The sequence below is a fragment of the Nematocida major genome, assembly GCF_021653875.1.
Source record: "Nematocida major strain JUm2507 chromosome Unknown 2393, whole genome shotgun sequence".
Lineage (NCBI taxonomy): Eukaryota > Fungi > Microsporidia > Nematocida > Nematocida major.
The window spans coordinates 1-20,609 of NW_025952952.1; the positions used below are offsets into that span (position 1 = coordinate 1).

General features: G+C 52.2%; 6 protein-coding genes across 6 annotated transcripts; 3 read left to right on the forward strand and 3 right to left on the reverse strand.

The window, feature by feature from the left end:
- Positions 1-190: 190 nt before the first annotated feature.
- On the reverse strand, positions 191-2,062 carry NEMAJ01_0866 (uncharacterized protein; the record flags this gene model as incomplete). The annotated part of the gene is made up of 1 exon (XM_047914704.1): positions 191-2,062. The coding sequence occupies one exon, from the start codon at positions 2,060-2,062 to the stop codon at positions 191-193; it is 1,872 nt and encodes a 623-aa protein (XP_047770661.1).
- A 1,832-nt stretch (positions 2,063-3,894) lies between these two features.
- On the forward strand, positions 3,895-6,567 carry NEMAJ01_0867 (uncharacterized protein; the record flags this gene model as incomplete). Its single annotated transcript, XM_047914705.1, has 1 exon — positions 3,895-6,567. The coding sequence occupies one exon, from the start codon at positions 3,895-3,897 to the stop codon at positions 6,565-6,567; it is 2,673 nt and encodes an 890-aa protein (XP_047770662.1).
- Positions 6,568-7,400: 833 nt separating this feature from the next.
- NEMAJ01_0868 (uncharacterized protein) lies at positions 7,401-10,109 on the reverse strand (the record flags this gene model as incomplete). The annotated part of the gene is made up of 1 exon (XM_047914706.1): positions 7,401-10,109. The coding sequence occupies one exon, from the start codon at positions 10,107-10,109 to the stop codon at positions 7,401-7,403; it is 2,709 nt and encodes a 902-aa protein (XP_047770663.1).
- A 1,539-nt stretch (positions 10,110-11,648) lies between these two features.
- On the forward strand, positions 11,649-14,354 carry NEMAJ01_0869 (uncharacterized protein; the record flags this gene model as incomplete). The annotated part of the gene is made up of 1 exon (XM_047914707.1): positions 11,649-14,354. The coding sequence occupies one exon, from the start codon at positions 11,649-11,651 to the stop codon at positions 14,352-14,354; it is 2,706 nt and encodes a 901-aa protein (XP_047770664.1).
- A 9-nt stretch (positions 14,355-14,363) lies between these two features.
- NEMAJ01_0870 (uncharacterized protein) lies at positions 14,364-15,068 on the forward strand (the record flags this gene model as incomplete). Its single annotated transcript, XM_047914708.1, has 1 exon — positions 14,364-15,068. One exon carries the CDS (start codon positions 14,364-14,366, stop codon positions 15,066-15,068), a length of 705 nt encoding a protein of 234 aa, XP_047770665.1.
- A 1,165-nt stretch (positions 15,069-16,233) lies between these two features.
- NEMAJ01_0871 (uncharacterized protein) lies at positions 16,234-18,486 on the reverse strand (the record flags this gene model as incomplete). Its single annotated transcript, XM_047914709.1, has 1 exon — positions 16,234-18,486. One exon carries the CDS (start codon positions 18,484-18,486, stop codon positions 16,234-16,236), a length of 2,253 nt encoding a protein of 750 aa, XP_047770666.1.
- Positions 18,487-20,609: the final 2,123 nt, after the last annotated feature.

Consider the following 20,609-nt stretch of genomic DNA (forward strand, 5'->3'; position numbering starts at 1 on the left):
GGCTGCGTGCCAGCGTATGCATAGAAGTGCCCTGGATCATCCGGTTATGTTTCTTTCTATGGTCTGCAATGCCTCCAGCAGCACCTCAAACTTTTTTCTTCCGCCATTCGCCACAAGAACAGCCTCCATGCCCTGCATAAGCTCAACTTTTTTGGTCAACTACGCTGCAACCCAAAACTTGCGAAGTTCTTCAATGTCTCTCGAAGTGGGCTGGCTCAACAATATGGTAAATTTGGATAACAGCCGCGTGGCCCATGGTCTGGCCCATGGTCAGCATATAGATGAACCAGCTAAGAGTGAGCTTCCGCACCAGCGCCAAAGCCTTTTCTGGGACTTGGCCCGCATGCTCTGCCAGAACAAGTCTGACAATTTCCTGCAGAGTTTCCAAGGGGCTTTCTATAAACAGAAAATGGGACCTTAAAAGCAAATCCATATAGGTGCGTAGCAGCTTGCACTCGAAGAGAGGCTCTGCTGTTTTCTCTGCATACATCCGGAAGTGGTCTATGATCAGCTGTCCTGTGAGCATGTTTGATTTTCTGGGAGAAAACAAGCCTGCGTATTTTGCAAGCATTCGCGATTTGAAAATTGTTACATGCTGGGCTGCAGACAGCTGCACGGTCGGGCACAGCGCGTGCAGCGCGCCAATGGCTATGGGCACGCACAGAAATGTTTTCTGCAGATGTGGGTCTGTGAGCTGGACGCTTCCTATCAGGTTCGTAACCAGGCGCGCCATCGGATGGGCCGGAGCCAGCACGCCAAATCTTTCGCGTGCGTATAGGAGAAAACAGTAAACAAGAGTTCGCCTGCTGTCTATGTTGAAAGTAGGCAGCTTCAGAAACAAGCGGTTCGGCTTGTTCGGGCTGTAATCCACTATTTCTTTTGCAGCCGCTCGCACGTATGGGATGCTTTCCACATCAACCCTTTGATCCGTGATTTTCATGGGCATCCGGTCTATGCACTCGGCAAGAAAAAGCCCCGAAGCGCAGGCCTGCTGCCTGTACTGCGCAGATGCTTTGCACAGTCTCTCATACAGCTCTGCAGGGGTTTTCAAGCACTCTGAATTTTCTGCTTCTGCCTGCGCGTCAAAAAACGGGCTCGGAAACGCTCTGGCCTCTGACAGACGGCTGGCAGACATAAACATCCGCCCGACCACGCTGCCTGGGTCTTTTAAGCTTTCTGCCAGACCCATTCCCTCCAGAAGGTTAAACATGCACTCCATCACAGACATGAGCTCTTCCGCGCTCTTCACGTACTCGCCTACATACGTGAGGATCAGGAGCTGCGGGCTCTCCAGAAAGCCGCCCATTTTAAACTCTTCGTACGTGCTTGGTAGCATGTGTGTGCCTCTGTGCCGCTTGAAGAAGTTTACCACCTGCCACGTCTCGGAAAGCTGCCTTTCTCCACTCTCCACAGCCGGCACGTTTATATGCGCGTCCACCAGTGCCTCCTCGCTGCCTTTTCTTTTTTTTATAATCACTCGGTTTCCAGCGGTCTCAATCGGCACGTCAACGCCCTCGCTTAGCAGGACCAGCGCAGCCAGCACATAGTGCGCCTCTTTTTTTGTTCTGCAGCTCTCCCGAAGAAACTCTGTGAAAGAGCACGGCCGTCCAGTTTCAACCGCCAGCTTGCCGTCCCTCTGCAGCCCGAACATATGCACCAGCGCGCGGTGGAACTTCACGCTGTATCCTCTATCTCTTAAAAGTACTACAGCGCTGGCAATGTCCTCGGGTTGGTGTGCCCTGTCCTTCTCCGGCTCTCGCGTGTACGTATACACCTCTTTTCCGTTTTCTTTCCTCGGCACTAGACTGAAGCTCGTGGCTAGCCCGCACGAGTACGCCCGCATGTTGTACACGTACCCCAGCCACCCTAGCTTCGCTATGCACAGCGGGTGCCCCGCCCACCACGGGCTGATAAGCACGTCCTCCCCACGCACGCAGCCCACAACCGCCCTCACGCAGCTCATCGCATCCTTATTCGTAAAATACACGCACCCTGCGTGCCTCAGCGCGGCAGCCAGCGCCCATATAAGTCCAACCTGCAATCTAATATATGCTTTGGGCATGAAAAATTGTTTTTGTATAAATTACATAAGATTTATGTATAAGCGCAAGCCACTTTTTGATTTGTGCTTTTATTAAACGATCAAATTGTTTTCGCACAGGAAAATATTCCTGCATGGTTTGCGGCGGGCCTCTGCTCTGCGCCCATCCAGCTCCAGCCTTCTGTTGAATCTGCGTATAAGCCTCCGCAGAACTCCGAACACAGCCACAGACTTTGCCTCTCTACTGCACTAATTCAAAGCAGCATGCCATTCTTGTACGATCGCTGCGGGGCTGGAAACTCTTTTGTCTGCCCCATCTTCGCTGCATCCCGCGCCCTCTCTGCTTCCAACTTCCCAATGCGACTTGGCAATGCCTCATCTCCTGCCCTTTTCCGCGCTCAAGCCTCCTGCGAGCTCTTTATGGCGGCCTCCATCCGCCCTATGGCTTGCACTATCTCTGCGCTGGGCCTTTCTGCCGGCTCTTCTAAGGCTGCCTTTTCCGAAGCATCTTCTCTGCGCGCCCTTGTCTGTCTCCTTGCGCACAAACATGCTCCCACGCGCAGCGCACGCCGTCATCAGCAACACCCCGCGCTAATGCGCCCTTCCAGCTCTGTTCTCGCCGTCTCCTCCTGCGCGTGTGTGCTCCTTCCCTCTTTTCCCGCCTTCAAAAATAAAAACAAGTCGGTCTCTCTGCCTCCCTACATAGCATAGAGAGAAAGAATGCCTGCATACGCGTAAAAACAACCCTCCCACACTCTACAGAGCCTCCAATCCTGAGAACACACCTCCCTGCGCCAAACTGTCCTTTCCTGCCTTCTCCTGCGCATTCTCTCTGCTTCTGTCTTTCTTCTCGTTTCTCTACTATACCATCATAACACTCCAAAAATAAATTCTTCATTCTAGTTTTTTCCTTCCAACCTCTCCATAATACTACATTTTGTTTACTTTATTTTTCTTCTTTTTCCTGCAGTACGACTACCGAAACAGCCTGCAGCTGCGCATGAGAAGACCCTGCCAATGGGCGCTGCCAACACGCAAATACAAAAGCCACAGCTGCAATACTGGAAGTGCTGGGTGAAACTTTGTTCTTTATTCTTTTCGACCTGCTCAAACCTATGCATTTTCTAGCCGGTCCCATATGTCTAAATTGCAAGCCCTTTCACTGTGCCTGCCTTGGAAATAGCCAAGCACAAGCAACTAGCTTTCAGCATGCAGTGATCCGTTTTTGGAGATGCCGGCTGTAGACTTTAATTTGGCTTGCATTCGCGCATCTTGAACGCCTGTGCATGCTCAGAACTTGCCCAGGTGGGTATGCTGTAATTTAAGCAAAAATAAGCCCCCTTCCAGTTCTGATGGTGTGGAACACAGTAGACCTCGCCGCACGTTATTCTCAATTTTGCAAACATTGCAAAAGGCTCTGGAAACGCCTGCAACCCAACAGGCATGCTGCCATGCAGGAGTGTCCATGTGAAGCACGGCCCTTTTTTCGCATGCTTGACCCATGCTCAATTCGCGCTGTGTGTCCACCAACTATAAATTCGTTTCTCATTTTTCTAAACAGCACCCGGCTTTATTCGGGCAAAGTGCACACTTTTCAGAGGAATCTGCACGGTTGTCATGCCATCATCTTGATAATCTGGCCAGATACATGCAGACGCCGCCCTGCGCGATGCGCCTCCTCTGATAGGCCGGCCTGCCCGGAGCAGGGCCTGTCGTATGCTGAAAGCACAGTTGCTCCTAATTGGTTATTGCCAAGACAGGCGCAATCAAGGGGCTACATAATCCGAGCTAAGGGATAGATTATACAGTGTCTATATAAGTAGGCCGAGAAATAGTAAAGGACGATATTTCACATGGCTAATTCTCGTATCACAACTACCCTGCTCGTGCACGCAAAGTTTTATGCACTTATGCTTGCAGCGCTGGCGCACTGCGCGTACGCGCGAGTGTCGTTTAACGAGGTTATAGAGATGCAAAGCACTGAAATAGGAGAGAGTAACGCCTTCATAAACCCAAGGGGGCCGCCCTGCCTGCTGCGCGGGTTCGTGTACTCCGAACTGGCGTACACGCACAACAAGCGCTTCTTTGCTCCTGAAATAGAAACCGACTACAAAGTGGAGCCCGTTGGGGACGATGAAACCACAGAAGAGCACAAATACACAAGAAACGCGCAGAAGGACAAGCTCTATCCGTCTGCAGAGGGGTCCGCTTTGGGCTCCAAGCCTGCTGGCAAAAACTACACTGTGACGTACCACCGCACCCTCATCGAGATGTTTCCGTCTGTCGACGGGCACACCCTGTCGGTCGCTGTTGCCCGAGAGGACTCCTTCTTCCAGTTTCTGCAGAGAATGCCCACCAAGAAGCATGTGCACTACGTGCTGGCTGCGCTTCTACTGCTGAGCGAGGGCGTGGACGTGCCCATCAAGGCCACGCAGAAAACAATCACACTGGAGATAGGCAGCATAGCATTTGAGACAGGCCGGTGCAAAAAGGCCGCACAGGTCATAAACTTCTTCAAAGACAATAAAGGCAAAGGAAAGCTGCCGTGCACGCAGAACGACTTCTGCACCGGCGAATTTCTAAACACGCCGCAGTTCCTCATCCAGGCGTACGTCTTTGAGTACATCACGAGCAAGAGCGACGCCCTGGACTTCGCAGCGTGCATGCACAGCATCCTCAAAAGCCTGCCGGAAGACAGCTGCAAAGATCTATACAGCGCGTGCTTTGTGGAGAGCAAGGCGGAGGCCGAGGAAGACGAGCTTCTACGCCAGCTTAGGATGGTTCAAGAAAGAATGAAGATTCTGGACTCGTTTCCGTTCGCCAGCCCAAGCATGCTGCCGGCGTACACAAGCGTGCATGCCTTCCAGAGGAGCAGCTCCGAGTTTTTGAAGGAAACATTCAGCAACTGCGTGGAGACAGGCCTGCTTGCGCTCTTCTGCTGCCTTGCACACGACCCAGCCCAGAAAAAGTACGACGTAGGCGCCATGCTCGGCAAGAAAAAAGAGGGTGATAAAACAGAGGCCCTGCGCACTTTCTTCCAGTTGAAGGGCGTCACCCCAGAGGTGTGCGCCACCAAAAAAACGATGCAGGAGTGGAACCGCGTTGTGTCTGACCTGCAGAGCGAGCACATCGCATATGTAAGGCCCAGCCGAAACGAGGTGCGCTCCGGAATTTCTAATGTTCTTTACGTTGTGACAGAAATAACAGGCAAACGAAAGGAGGAAGAGCCAAGGATACGCAAGCTTGCGCAGATGCTAGAAGACTCTGAGATTGGCAAAGCCTCTGAGGACGTGTTTGAAAAAACACAGGAGTACGTGGCAGAGCTTTTCGCATCGCTCTCTGTGGATAAGAGCTTAAAAGTCGAATTCTCCGGCTTGAAGGTCGGCGCCCGGGGCGACGGGCAGAAAGACCTCTACGGGGACATCACCCTGAAGTACACAGACAAGGACAGCGTGATACAGCAGGGCATATGCATTGCTTTTAGGCCCGGACACCTTACGGTTACTTTGTGCGCGTGGACTTTTCTTTCTTCTGCGAGTGGTAGAAAGGAGGCCTTCTTTGCGGTGGACGGCTGTTCAGAGCCCAAGACCTTTGCCGAGTGTCTGTTTGCCGGCTACGCGGACGCATGGAGGGCCAGAGGCACGAACCTGCAAGAAGAAGACAAGCTTTCCGAATACATACGGGAGCCCACAACCTCACTGGTTTCCCCCGGGGCCTCGGCGCACCCAAACCAGCTTTTCTTGCTCGGGAGCGCCTTGAGAAGCAAACAGATAAAAGATATCGCCGAGCACTTCATCCTGCATGCAGCAGCAAAAGGCATCGAGCTCGCCCAGGAGCATCTGGGCGTGCGCCTCCTTTCGAACCTGCTCGGCAGCCTTCCGCTGGATGACCATGCAACGCAAATGGATGGGATGCAGCACATAGTCTCTCTGAGCTTGCTGGGCAAGCTATTTCCAAGAATCGCCCTGTCAAAGACAAGAACTTCTATAATCTATAAAAACACATCCGCTATCACCAAAATAGGGAGATACACCGGAGACAACTGCACGCCCGCAGCAAACGCCATCTTAAAATACTTTAGAGAGTACAAAGAGCAGGTGCGCGTGCCTCTTTTCCGGTTCTACGCTTTGGAAAACTTTCCTATCATCTCTAGAATGTTTCCCATTTTGCTTGCAGACAAGTCAACGCGCTACACAGACGAAATTGGCGCGCTTATTATAGATGTGAAGGAGAAAGACCGGGAGAAGGCACTGGATGCCAAGGCGCTCTTTGACCTTCTCCTGTTCCTCGCCAGCTTGAAACACAATGGCACCCCGCCCGAGCTGGTGCTTGCTCTGGGCAGCAGGCTTGAGCCAAGGTCGATCCAGGCATGCAAAAAAGCCAAATGCATGACTCTTGTCAGCAGACAAACAGCCCCTGCGATTCTGGAGGGTCTGAACGCCCACCAGAGCGCCCTGCAGAAGACGTCCAGCGGAGCAGAGATGTTCAGAGACGTGGTGGACATACTCCAGTCCAAAATAGACTAGGAAAGTTGCCCGCTGCACCTATGCACTATTCTGTTAATTGCTTGCTCTTAGCAGTATATATGCATGCGCTGCATTTTTATACAACTTATGCCAAAAAAATAGAATCGCCCGAATTCTAACTTTCCTTCCGGCCCTGCAAAGAAAAATAAAACTTCTCTAGACTGGATTTCAGCCTTCAGCCTCTTCCACGCGGCCCACCTCTTCCCATGCCCAGACATCCGCACTCTCGCATTCCACCAGACATTTGGTTGCAACACCCAAAGTGCTAGTGAACCATTGTCTTTTATTTTTTTCGGCCTTCTTAAATACATATGCACTTAATTTGTCATGGTCTTGTATGGCGTCTGCCAAGCCAGCATGTTGTATGCTGAAAGCATATTTACTCGTAAATTGGTTGTTGGTCTGGCATGGGTTGATATTGTTTTGGCAGCCGTCATAAACAATGACAAGCTAAACACATAAGTTTTTAAGAAGGTCGAAAAAAAAATAAAGGACAATGGTTCACATGGCTACTTCCAGCAGCACAGCTCTGCCAGCTATTGAAAACCCGGCAGCTTCCTGCGGCCTTCTTCTCCCGCGCCCACTAAACAAACTTGGCAGCTGCCTGCTCCAAAACGCACATGTTTTTGCTGCTTTATTTTCCATAGGGGGTCGGCCAAAGAACAGCACGCAGTGCATGCACTTCTGTCCTGCCTGCGAGTGCGAGAGCCCGCACTTGTCTATTTGTGGCGTGGAATGGTTGACAGCAGCCACACCACACTCAAAGCTTCGTCACTTGGGCACTGCGCAGCCCGAAAGCAGACAAGGGAAGAGCTTCAGCCAATGCTTTCGAGTCAACCCCGGAATCTAATGCATACTTGGCGGTAGAGTTCATACAGCGTTTCAAACTTTGCGCGGCCCACTTCCCCTACAAGAACATTCCTTGCTTCGTTCAGGCTGTCTAGTGTAGAGCTTAGATTTACGCGCCGCCAAAAATCGCAAAGCTGTTCAAGCTCTTTTTCAAGATGCCCCGGCTTAACAGTCTTGTAAATCTCGACAATTGCACCTTTCTGCCTCTGCAGGCCCCTCCCCAAAAGAACCGCCAGCCAGGACATCCGCAGCGCATTGGCCAGGGCCTTGGCCGTCACCAGGTCTTCTCCCGCGTTATCCGCTAGAACAAGCGCACACACCTCTTCTAGGGATGCCACCGGGTCCGTCGAAAACAGACACGCGCCACGCCTTGCTATAATCGCATGCATATGCAGCAGCTTACACCTGAACAGCGGCTCGTTTTGTTTCTCTGCGTACGCTCGAAAATACCACATAAGGTTTTCCCGTGCAAGCAGATCGGCCTTTTCGAAGGGATACAGCCCGCAATACATATTATGCATGTGTGAGTTCCAAAGTTCCCGTCGCGACTTTTCGGACAGCTGCAGCGCTGGACACAGCACCCGCAGAATGCCGGCAACTGCAGGCACTTTCAGGACACAGCGCCGGGATATCGAGTCTCTAAGGTCAATGCTCCCTATCATGTTCGCAACCAGCCGGCCCACCGGGTGTGCCAGAGTCAGCTCAATCTTCTTCTGCTCGGCATACAGCACCAGCGCAGAGACAAGGTCCTCCCTGAAGCGCGTCCCCACCACCGGCAGCGCCATCAGCACGCTGGTTGGCCTGGCCGGGCTGCACTCAACTGCCCACCGCGCAGCTTCATGCACATCTTCGATTTTTGTGCTTGGAAAGTTTAAAGTGATATTCGCAGCCGCGATTCGGTGCATGCACTCCGCAAGCACAAAGCCCGAAAACAGCGCTTCCTTCCTGTACTGCGCGACCGCCACGCCCAACACACTATCCTCTCTGCTAGAGAGAGTTCGGCGTGACAGATCTAGAATTGTCACCCAAGTGTTTTCTTGTGCGAACACCGCTATCATTTCACATCTGTTGGTGCGTTCGGGCACACGAATTATTGTAAGCGTGTATTCTCCGCCTCTAAAGGAATCGTAGTTCTCTCTAATCTTCACCTCCACACCTTTGTCCACTGCTATCGAGCGCAGCAGCGCCCGAACGCTCTCGATCGCCTCAGAGGTCAGCTCTGTGCTTCCTTCAGCATCCATTGCCGCTTGGTGCGCCGCCAGCTCGTCCACCACAGCCTGCAGCCGCCCGGTCATCTTCGCAAGCGCACGTATTTGGTTTAGAAACGTCGGCTCTAAATTCCCCAGCGCCTCCATGAACTGCACATGCACCATGAGCCACAGGTCTCTTTGTTTTTGCGCATGCCCTTCCTTCAGCCAGCCCAAAGGAAAACCCTCTTCTATGTGTGTCTGCACTGCCTCAAAAAACGCCCTGGTTTTGGCCACCTCCTCCGTGTTTTCGGCCCCGGCCAGCAGGCCCTCCAGGCTGTATGCATTCTTCTCCGGGTCGAATGCCAGGCGTGTCAATAGCAGACACGCTCCAAGAAACCTGCAGTTTGTGCCATGCTTGTCAAAGTACTCCTTCTCCTCGTCTGAGGCTCTGGCAATTAGGACCGCATATTTGGCTTCTCTTTGAAGGCAGTCAAACTGTTCCAAGTGCTCCAAGGCCGCTAGAGCGGAATGCCCCTCTAGAAACGGCGCGAGATGCGCCTGGGCCTCAGGCAGCCGGCTCGCAGGCACAAACATCCGCCCGACCACGCTGCCTGGGTCTCCCACACTCTCGGCCAGGCCCATGCCCTCCAGAAGGTTAAATATGCATTCCAGCACAGACATAAGCTCTTCCGCGCTCTTCACGTACTCGCCTATGTATGTGAGAATCAGAAGCTGCGGGCTCTCCAGAAAGTCTCCCGTTTTAAACTCTTCGTACGTGCTTGGTAGCATGTGTGTGCCTCTGTACCGCTTGAAGAAGTTTACCACCTGCCACGTCTCGGATGGCTGCCTTTCTCCACTCTTCACAGCTGGCACGCACGCGTTCACCAGCACGTCATTGCTGTCTTTTCTTTTTTTTAGAATCACTCCGTTTCCAGCGGTCCGAATCGGCACGTCAACGCCCTCGCTCAGCAGAACCAGCGCTGCCAGCACGTAGTGCGCCTCTTCTGTGGTTTTGCAGCTCTTCCGAAGAAACTCTGTGAAAGAGCACGGCCGTCCAGTTTTAACTGCCAGGCCTCCCTTCTTCTGCAGACCAAACATATGCACCAGCGCTTGGTGGAACTTCACGCAGTACCCTTCGTCTCCTGTAAACGCTGCCGCGCTCGCAATGTCATCGGGAAGGTGTGCCCTGTCCTTCTCCGGCTCTCGCACATATGTGTACGCATCTCCTCCGTATTTGTCCACTCGCCCGCTCGGCAGCAGGCTGAAGCTCGTGTCCAGCCCGCACGAGTACCTCCGCATGTTGTACACGTACTCCAGCCAGACAAGCCTGGACACACATACCGGGTGCCCCACCCACTCCGGGCTCACATACACGTCCTCCCCGCGCACGCGGCCCACAGGCCTGCTTTTGTACGCCAGCATCTCATTGTAAGTCATGTCTATACACGCTGCCACCTGCCCTGCCGCAAGCAGCACACATAGAAAACCAAAGAGCAATCCCATCTTTGGTAAAGTTGTTTTTTCGTTTAAATGCTGTCCAGAAATCAGCTGATCATGGAAAAAATAAAAAAGCTGTCAAACTCCCAAGCGGGCAAAAGTCGCTTCTTAGAGCCAGAAAAGCGCCGCGCGCTTTGGGCCCAAGCCTGCGCCTGCTGCCAACAAAAACAAAAACAAAACGCAGGCATGTGCACGGGCAGCTTATACAAAGTTGGCACTTTGCATGCGTAGTTTGTTTTTGTCATAAACACGGGGCAGGCCCGAGCCTGGTCTAGAGCCAGTTCCGCTAAAGATTTGTTGGCCTTTGGAGAACCCCAGCGGCCGGCTTTAGATTGACTTGTTTTTATGCTCTTCGAATTTCTGTGCGTTTTTTTTTGAAATTTCTCTCGTAACTATGCTTATAAGCGATCACTACTGTTTTCAGTTCTTACGCATCTATATCAAAAACACCAACCATGATCTTGGCCGTCTCCGATAGTGTGGAAATTCAGAGAATTCGCCACATTTATATAATTTATACTAGCATGCAATATGCACGCACACTCTGCACATGATTAAAGCCCGGACTCACAAGCCAGGCCCTCTTTGCACTTCTCTAATCCGCCCTTTGCTTTCTCTGTTTCCAGCCTCTCTTCCAATGCCTCTACAGCCCACTCCTTGCCCTCTTTCCCAACAAGACTTGCTGTGTGATCTGCCGCGCCCGAAAGTGCTGTCTGACCCACCCGCACACGTCTGCTCTATTTACAACGCCGTTGTATGCCTTCGGTCTCCCCTCTGTCTGCGCGTGTGTGCTCCTTCTCCCTTTGCTCGCGCACAAAAATAAAAACAAGTCTGTTTCTCTGCCTCTCTGTACTTAGTCAAGAGAAAAAACACGCATACGCACAACAACAAAGCCTCCTATACTCTAAAGAGCCTCCAAACATGAGAACACACCTCTCTGCGCCAAACTGTTCTTTTCTGTCTTCTCTTGCACCTTCTCTCTACCATATGCCTTTCTGTCTTTTCTACTATACTACACCACCATAACACTCCAAAAAATAAATTCTTCATTCTAGTTTTTTCCTTCCAACCCGTACAGACACACTGCTTTTGTTCACTTTATTTTTCTTTTTTTCCCGCAGAAAGACTGCCCACGCACCCTGCCACGCCAAAGCGCCCTGAACGGCAAGGATGCCCAAGTATACCCCCCCGCCACATCTATCGGCTGCCAAAACACCGTACCGCAGGAAGCTGTTTAGTGCGCCAGACCATTCTCTCCGCCCACTGGAAGCAGCGCTCGCACAGGAAATTAAGCAACAAACAAAGACGACTATACTGCCAGCTTTTCTGGCTCTGAACACACAAGGCCAGACAGGACTCCGGCTTTCTTATGCAGATGCACACTTTGCAGAGACATCTGTGCAGTTAACACACCATCATTTTGATGATCAACTAGCCAGTTACATGCAGACCCTGTGCTGCGCACTTCTTTTTCTAATAGGCCAGCCCGCCCGGGATAGGGACCCGTATGTAATGCATATAAAAAGCGTTTTTTTGCCCTTGATTATGCACGCAAAATTTTATGCACTTATGCTTGCAGCCCTGGCGCACTGCGCGCACGCGCGAGTGTCGTTTGACGAGGTCATGGAGATGCAAAGCACTGAAATAGGAAAGAGCCGCGCCTTCATCAACCCAAGAGGGCCGCTCTGCCTGCTGCGCGGGTTCGTGTACTCAGAACTGGCGTACACGCACAACAAGCGCTTCTTTTCGCCTGAAATAGAAACTGACTACAAAGTGGAGCCCGTTGGGGATGTTGAAACCACAGAAGAGCACAAATACACAAGAAACGCGCAGAATGACAAGCCCTATCCGTCTGCAGAGGAGCCCGCTGTGAGCTCCAAGCCTGCTGGCAAAAACTACGCCGAGGAGTACCACCGCACCCTCATCGAGATGTTTCCGTCCGTCGACGGGCACACTCTGTCGGTTGCTGTCGCCCGAGAGGACTCCTTCTTCCAGTTTCTGCAGGGGATGCCCACCAAACAGCACGCGCACTACGTGCTGGCTGCGCTCCTCCTGCTGAGCGAGGGCGTCGACGTGCCCATCAAGGCCACACAGAAAAAGATCACACTGGGAACAAGCATTCTTGGCAACTTGCCGCCAGAGCACAGAACAACTGTGGGAAAGGAAAGCAGCACAGTAGTGTTTAAAACAAAAAAAGACTTGTGCAAAAAGGCTGCCCAGGTCATAAACTTCTTCAATGACAACAAAGGCAAAGGAAAGCTGCCGTGCACGCAGAACGACTTCTGCACCGGCGACTTTCTAAACACGCCGCAGTTCCTCATACAGGCGTACCTCTTTGAGTACATCACGAGCAAGAGCAACGCCCTGGACTTCGCAGCGTGCGTCCACGCCATCCTCACAAGCCCGTTGAAAAAAGACTGCAAAGACGTATACAACACGTGCTTTGTGGAGAGTAAGGCTGAGGCCGAGGGAGACGAGCTTCTGCACCCGCTTGTGCAGATTCAGAAAGCCATGAAGAATCAGAACCCGTTCCCGTTCACCAGCCCGAGCATGCTGCCGGCGTACACAAGCGTGCATGCCTGCAAGAGAGGCCAAACAGAGTTTCTGGACGAAACATTCAGCAACTGCGTGGAGGCCGGCCTGCTTGCGCTCTTCTGCTGCCTTGCACACGACCCAGCCCAGAAAAAGTACGACGCAGACGCCATGCTCGGCGAGGAAAAGGAGGGTGAGAAAACAGAGGCCCTGCGTGCCTTCTTCCAATTGGAAAGTGTCACCCCAAAGACGTGCGCCACTAAAGACACAATGCAGGAGTGGAACCGCGTCGTGTCAGGCCTGCAGAGCGAGCACATTGCGTACAGAAGGGAGAGCCGAAACGAGGTGCGCTCCGGAATTTTCAACGCTCTCTACGTTGTGGCAGAGGTGACGGGCAGGCGAGAGAAGGAGGAGCCGAGAATACGCGAGCTTGAGCTGATGCTAGACGGCCAGGCTGGAAGAACCTCTGGGGGCGTGTTTGAAAAAACAAAAAAGTATGTGGCAGAGCTTTTCGCGTCCCTCTCTGTGGATAAGAGCTTAAAAGTCAGCTTTTCCGGCTTGAAGGTCGACGTCCGAAGCGACGGGCAGAAAGACCTCTATGGAGAGATCACCCTGAAGTACACAGACAAGGACAGCGTGATAGAGCAGAGCATATGTCTTGCCTTTCAGCCCAGGCATCTAATAGTCACCCTGTGCCCGTGGATGTTTCTTTCTTCTGCGAGTGGTAGAAAAGAGGCGTTTTTCTCGGTGGACGGCTGTCCAGAGCCCGAGGCCTTTGCCGAATGTCTGTTTGCCAAGTACGCGGACGCGTGGAGGGCCAGGAGCATAGGCCTTGGCAGAAATAGCAGTGCTGAAAATATTCTGAAGATCGCAGGCTGCCTACCGGAAAGCAGGACCTCTGCGCACCCAAACCAGCTTTTTGTGCTAGGACTCGCTCTGAGATACGAACAGGCACAAAAAATCATCGAGCACTTCACCCTGCATGCAGCAGCAAAGGGCATCGAGCTCACCCAGGAGCACCCGGGCGTGCGCCTTCTCTCGAACCTGCTCGGCAGCCTTCCGCTGGATGACTTCACAACGCAATACAATGTGCTGCAGTATAAAATCTCTCTGAATATGATGCGTGACCTATTTCCAAATATTATTCTGTCGAAGGAAGGGTTTTCTATAATCTATAAAAACACACCCGCTATCACCAGAATCGGGAGATACACCGGAGACAACTGCGCGCCCGCAGCAAACGCCATCTTAAAATACTTTAGAGAGTACAACGACAAAGCAGGCCAGCCTCTTTTCCAGTACAGTCAATTAAAAACCTGTACCGCCGTCTCTGAAATGTTTCCTGTTTTGCTTGCAGACAAGTCAACGCGCCACATAGACGAAATCAGCACGCTCCTTCTCAACGTGGAGAAGAAAAACCGGGAGAAGGCGCTGGACACCAAGGCAATATTTGACCTCCTCCTGTTTCTCGTCAGCTTGAAAAAAGATAACACCCCGCCTGAGCTGGTGCTTGCTCTGGGCATTCGGGTTGGGCCAAGGCTGGTCCAGATGTACAACAGTGACCCCGAATTCAGCCTTTATATAAGCAGGTACGAAGCCTATGCATTCCTGCAGGCTCTGAGCGCGCACAAGAGCGCTCTGCAGCAGATTCCCGGCGGAGAAGAGGCGTTCAACTGCGCGAAGAGCATGCTCCAGTTCACCATAAACGATAGCTATTAGCCTCTGCGCATGTGCGAATCTGGCCAAATTGCAAGGCATGCGATAACAGAGCTTCCTGAGAACAGCGTGTGCCAAGATAAACTTTTTAAAACGGCGAATGCGCCTTCATTTTGTGCCAGATCCAAAACCAGTTTTGGAGCGCTTTGCTTTTGCTATGCTGCAGACCTTTGTTTGGAAGGGGCTTTTCTTGCGCATTTGCATCGGAACTGCAGTCGCGATCGGTGTTTGCACCTTTTGCCTGCCAGAACGGGCCGGCAGCCCGCTGGCACTTCTCGCTTGCATGCTCGGCCCAGCAGGCCTTCTTCTCCAGGCTCTCTGTGTCCTCGCCATATCCACATTGCCCCGAGCTGCCTCCAGCTTTCTGTGTTCGATTGCTTGCACCTCTTTCTGAAAGCACACTTGTTGAGACGCTTAAAATTCCTCACGCCCGAAAACAGCCAAAAACGGCACGAGACACTCCCGGATCTTCCTACAAATGCTGCTGCGCTCGCAATCCTGGCAGGAAGGCGCGGCATATCCTTCTCGGGTTCTCGCGGGTGTGCACCCACTTCTCTGTGTTTCCGTTTCTCCACCCGGCACCATGCTATGTCTAAGCGCATGCTGCTTTTTGTTTTGCACTTCCCGCTGCCAACAAGTAAGTTAAATCAAGATGAAACTTGGTTTATACACCATAAACAGTCCTCTGGCAGCAAAAAAGAATCAATGGAGAAATAAAAAAGAAGCTACTTAGACTTGGAGAGTCCGAGCCTATCTTTCTTGGGGCTCTTCGCACCCGAATAGCCTTGCAAAGCTTATACATATTTTCTGTAATTCGCCCATCTCCACATCTTTAAACAAGGTCATACAAGGCACTCCCTTTTTGTACAGACGCTTGCTCTCTGCCCCAAAAGAGGCCTCCACCGTGCCTTCGCCTCCAGACACAGGCTGGGCTTTGTCTAGCTCCAAGCGCGCATCTAGTTTTTGCAGCTCTGCCAAAAGCTTCTTGTGATTTCCCATTGCAGCGCGCAAATCCGCACTATGCTCTTACAAGTCACCCAAAAGCCTTGCATGCTTTCTCTTCCAAGGCCGCCGCCAAGCCGAAAAGACTTTTTCTATTTACCTCTATCTGCACTGCGCCCTGCACACCCACCCCAGCGCCCAGGTGGAGTTCACAGTCTTTTCGGGACTTGCAGACATAGCGCACGAAAGGAAATGAAACACACCTCCACACATTCCCTTCCGAAAGCTTGCAAGAACGAAAACCAAAGCTCTCACAACAGCAGGGGAGATTTCGCAACTCCGGCACGAAAGGCTACGCCAAGACACGCCGCCAGGCGCACATAAGAGATCTACCAAAGACTTCTGCCTGAACGCAGGCTTCTTTCTGCGCTAGGCAGAAAAAGCACAAAAAGAATTTGCCGAAAATAGGCGAGACGCACAGAAAACACGCAAGGCAGCCAAAGCTTTGAAAAGCCCTGCCTATTCCCCGCGCTGCACGCTGAAAGGTCGTCCAATGAATCATGTTTATTAGCTGCGCACCGTCATGTTTTAGATAGTGAGCGCTTCTGCAGAGTGGGCGCAGAAAAGAGCACTCTTTGCGTTAGAGACTTTCCCGGCCTACTCATTTCTGGCTCAACACACTGCTGGCAGAAGCCTTACACTGTATTTGCGGCAGCCCCTTCTTACACGGGATGCACTCCTCCCAGGCCTGCTGCAGCTGCGCAATCAGATCCTCGGCCCTCTGCAAATCCTCCCCCGTGTGCTCTGCCCGCAAAAGAACGCAGATCTCTTTCAGCACTTCCCGCGGATTGGCCGCAGATAGCCACGTGCGATTACTTTTGTATTCAGAAGTACATTTCAGCATCTCGCACATGTACAGCGGCTCGCCTGTTCTCACAGCTTATTCCCGGAAATACTGCATTATGCTTTTGCATGTAAGCACGCGCGCCTCTTCGATGGAATACAGCCCGTCATATTTGGCAAATTTCTGCGAACTCCAAATATCCTGATGCAGCTGTTTGGCAAGCTGCACCGTCGGACACAATTTCTGCAGAGTCCCGGTGACCACAGGCACTCCAAAGACCCTACACTGCGCTGCCATGTCGCCAAGGTCGATGCTCCCTATCACGTTTGCAGCCAGCCGGCTTATTGGGTGTTCTGGAGTCAGCGCAATCTTGTTCTGTTCGGCATACAGCACAAGCGCAGAGACAAGATCCTCCCTGATGTCCTTGCCCGAAACCGGAAGCGCCAAAAGCACCTTATTCGGCCTGTCCGCGCTGTACTCAACAGCCTTTCTCGCGGCCTCCCGCAGCTCTTTGGTTATTGCGTATGAAAGGCTCTGCGCGGCTATCCCTATCGCCATCTGGTGCATGCACTCTGCAAGCACAAAACTCGAAAACCGCTCATGCTGCCTGTATTCTGCGGGCGCCACGTCCAGCTCATTCTGCAAGCTGTCAAAAGCGTTAAGCCATGGCAGCGAAATAGATATCTTCGAGGAGCCATTCTCATGGAACGACAGATCCAGAATTTGCTTGGTACGCGCGCAGAATTTCGCATACTTTATTATAAAAAAATAGCCTTTGTGCTCAGAGCCCTTCGAATGCTTCTGAATGGTCACCTCCACATCTTTGTCTACTGAGATTGACCACAGCAGCACCCGAACGCACTCGATCGCCTCGGGGGTCAGCTCTGTGCTTCTTTTGGCGTCCATGGCCGCTTGGTATGCTGCCAGCTTGTCCACCACGGCCTGCGGCCGCCCAGCCATCTGCGCAAGCACGCGCATCTGGTTTAAAAGCGTTGGCGCGGCATTCCCCAGCGCCTCCTTAAACTGCGTGTTCATCTTGACCCACAGGTCCCTGTACCTCTGCTGTTGTGTGACATTGGGAAGCCCGAAAGAGGAGCACTTTTTTTCAATGCACGCGTGCAGCTCACGCAAAAGCGCCCTGGTTTTCTCCACCTCCTCCGTGTTCTCGGCCCCGCCAGGAAGGCCCTCCAGGCTGTACGCGCGTTTTTCGGGGTCAAACGCAAGAAACCGCAATAGCAGGCACGCCCCAATAAACCTGCAGTTCGTGTCGCGGGCGTCAAAGTACTCCTCCTCCCCGTCTGAGACATCTTTTTTTTGGACTGCCATCCTTACTTCGTTTTGAAAGCGCTTAAACTCTTCCAAATACTCCAAGGCCGCTAAAGCAGGAAACGTCTCTAGAAACGGCGCGAGATACGCCTGGGCCTCGGGCAGACGGCTCGCAGGCACAAACATCCGCCCGGCCACGCTGTTCGCGTCTTTTAAGCTTTCTGCCAGCCCCATGCCCTCCACAAGCTTGAACGCACACTCCATCACAGACATGAGCTCCTCAGCGTTTTTCACGTACTCGCCTACGTATGTGAGAATAAGGAGCTGCGGGCTCTCCAGAAAGTCGCCCGACTGGAAGCCCTCATACCTGCTTGGCATCTTGTGTGTATCTCTGTACCGCTTGAAGAAGTTTATCACCTGCCAAGCCTCGGAAAGCTGCCCTTCCACACCGTCTAAAGCTGCCCCTCCTATGCGGGCATCAACCAGCACGTCATTGCTGCCTTTTCTTTTTCTTATAGTCACCCTGTCTTTGGCCAGCTCAATCGGCATGTCGACGCACTCGCTCAGGAGCAGCAGCGCTGCCAGCACATAGTGCGCCTCTGTTTGCGTCTTGCAGCCCTCCCGGAGGAACTGAATAAAAGAGCCTGCGCGCGCGCACTCAACCGTCAGGCAGTTGTACTCCGGCCCGCTAGATTTCCGCAGCCCAAACATCTGCAGAAGCGCCCTGTGAAACTCCACGCTGTATCCACCATCGCTAGCAGCCATTCCCGAATGCACCCAGTCCTTCTCCGGCTCTCTCGTATACGTATGCTTGTCTAAGTGCCTGTCCGGCACCAGACTGAAGCTTGTGTTCACCTTGCACGAGTACGCCCGCATTTTGTACGCATGCCCTAGCCGGCAAATCTGCGCTATGCACACCGGGTGCCCGCCCCAGCACGTGTTCACATACACGGGCTCTCCGCCCACGTGGCCCACCTCCTTGTTCTGGCACTCCAGCATCTCCTTGTGCGTCATGTATATGCATTTTGCTATCTGCGCTGCTGCAAGCAGTCCGCATAATAATCCTCCAAAACGCAATCTCATTTCTGAATAAAAATTCCTTTCTATTTATGCGTTTTGCTGTGATCAATTGATCGTGCCTTTTGATCATCACAAAACACATTAACATGTATATTGCGCGCAGGCTCTGCTTCCGCAGCCAAATCGGGTGCTGCTGTGCGCCTCTGCTCTCTTGGATTGCTCAGGCAAAGAAGCTGCAGCACAGAAACAGCCCGCACAGAGCAGAAAGGCTTCCAGAAGAGAGCGCTGCCGCATTCGGCAGCACCAAACTTCCCTGTGCTGCATTTATCCACCCGAACACGCATCTGCCCTTCCATTTCTTCCAACCCGGCAGCATCTCAGCCTCGCCCCCCCTTCACACATTCCTGCTTCTGCTGCCCAGTTCCTCTTGGATTTCTTTTTTAGCGTAAAGCCCCCCGACAAAAAGTACTACATCCGGGCACAAACCACAGCAGCCTGCATCTTTTATGCCCGCAGAAGCACAGTGTGTTTTTGAATAGCGCAAAGGCTTGTTTTCAGCTTGTCAGGAGTCGGGTCGTGCCGCATGGGCATCCATTCTGCGCAAGTGCCCGGCTTTTCGGGAGAGGCTGCCCAATCGCATTGTCTTGTACTCGCGGGAAAAGCCTGCCGTGCACACCCGAACAAGCTGCTCCCGAAATCGCAGCCAGCTTACAGCCAAAAAGCCACCCGAGCACACACTTTGTTTCTGCACGATCTGGAGATGCGCCGGAGCGCTCTGTCGCAGGTGCCCAGCGGAGAAGAGGTGTTCAACGGCATGGTGAAGACACTCCAGTCCATAGTAGACCAGAAAAACTAGCCGCTGCGCATGCGCGCACCAGAGGAAAGGCACAAGGCCTGCGGCCTTCCTACGCCCTCTGGGCTGTAGACAAATAAAAGCCTTTGCAAACTGCTTTGTTATGCCCGCGCTGCTCCCGGCCAGAGGAATGCGCCTGTGCATCGGGGTTATAATTTCTTTGGGCATTATGCATGTGCTGCGTTTTTATATAATTTGTGCCAAAAAAAAGAAAGAACTTCTAAAAGATTCGATGCGTTCACTGGCGTCCCAAGGCCTCCCTGCGGCAGCCGCGCTTTGCCCTCAGCCCTGCTCTCCGCCTTTAATTGAAACTTGCTTTTTTCTGCATGGAGAACAACCTAGCAAACTTTCTTTTCCTCTTTTTCTGCTAACTAGCTGCCATGTGCGGATACCCACGCGAAACACTGCCTTCTACTCACTCTCGGCCTGCTCAAACAGGCACAGCACCATTTGCCACTGTTTTGTCGCGCAGCCAACCCTGCCCCAGACACCAGCATGAATCTTGAAAAGGCGTTTATTTTTTTACTAGTTCGATTTATTGAATAATTTCCTACGCACACAGCTGTTTCTAGCATGCAATGGCGCTTTTGGGGAGGCGTTTATTTCGCAAAACACTAATCGCCCACAAAAATAAAAACAAGTCGGTCTCTCTGCCTCCCTACATAGCATAGAGAGAAAGAATGCCTCTGCACGCGCACCAGCAAAGCCCCCACACTCCACAGAGCCTCCAAACGTGAGCACACGCCGTCCTGCGCCAAACTGTCCTTTCCTGCCTTCTCTTGCCTCTTCTCTCTACCATATGCCTTTGTGTCTTTTCTATACTATACTACCAACATACTCCAAAAAATAAATTCTTCATTCTAGTTTTTTTGTCTCCAGCCTCTCCAGAACACTACATTTTGTTTACTTTATTTTTCTTTCTTTTCCTCTTCCTGACTTCGTGCATAAACAGCACTAAACAAGCAGTATCCCACAACAAGGTGCAGGTTGATAAGACACTCGCCCTTTCCTGACCCACTGCACCCACAAAGAACAACAGACAAATAGCCACTTGATTTATTGATTGTTTCCCTGTGCACACCCACCCAGCGCCCAGGCGGAAATTACGGTCTTTTCGGGGCTTACAGACATAGCGCACAAAAGGAAACGAAACGCACCTCCACGTGTTTCCTTCCAAATCGAATGGTTTCTTCCGAAAGCTGCAAGAAGGGAAATAAAACAAAGTTTTGGAAAGTGTGGTGGACATCACGCATCCACACAAGCCCATAACGGAAACATGTACTTTAATTTTATTTAAGGCAAATGTATAAATATCCGCTAGCTTTACAAAAGA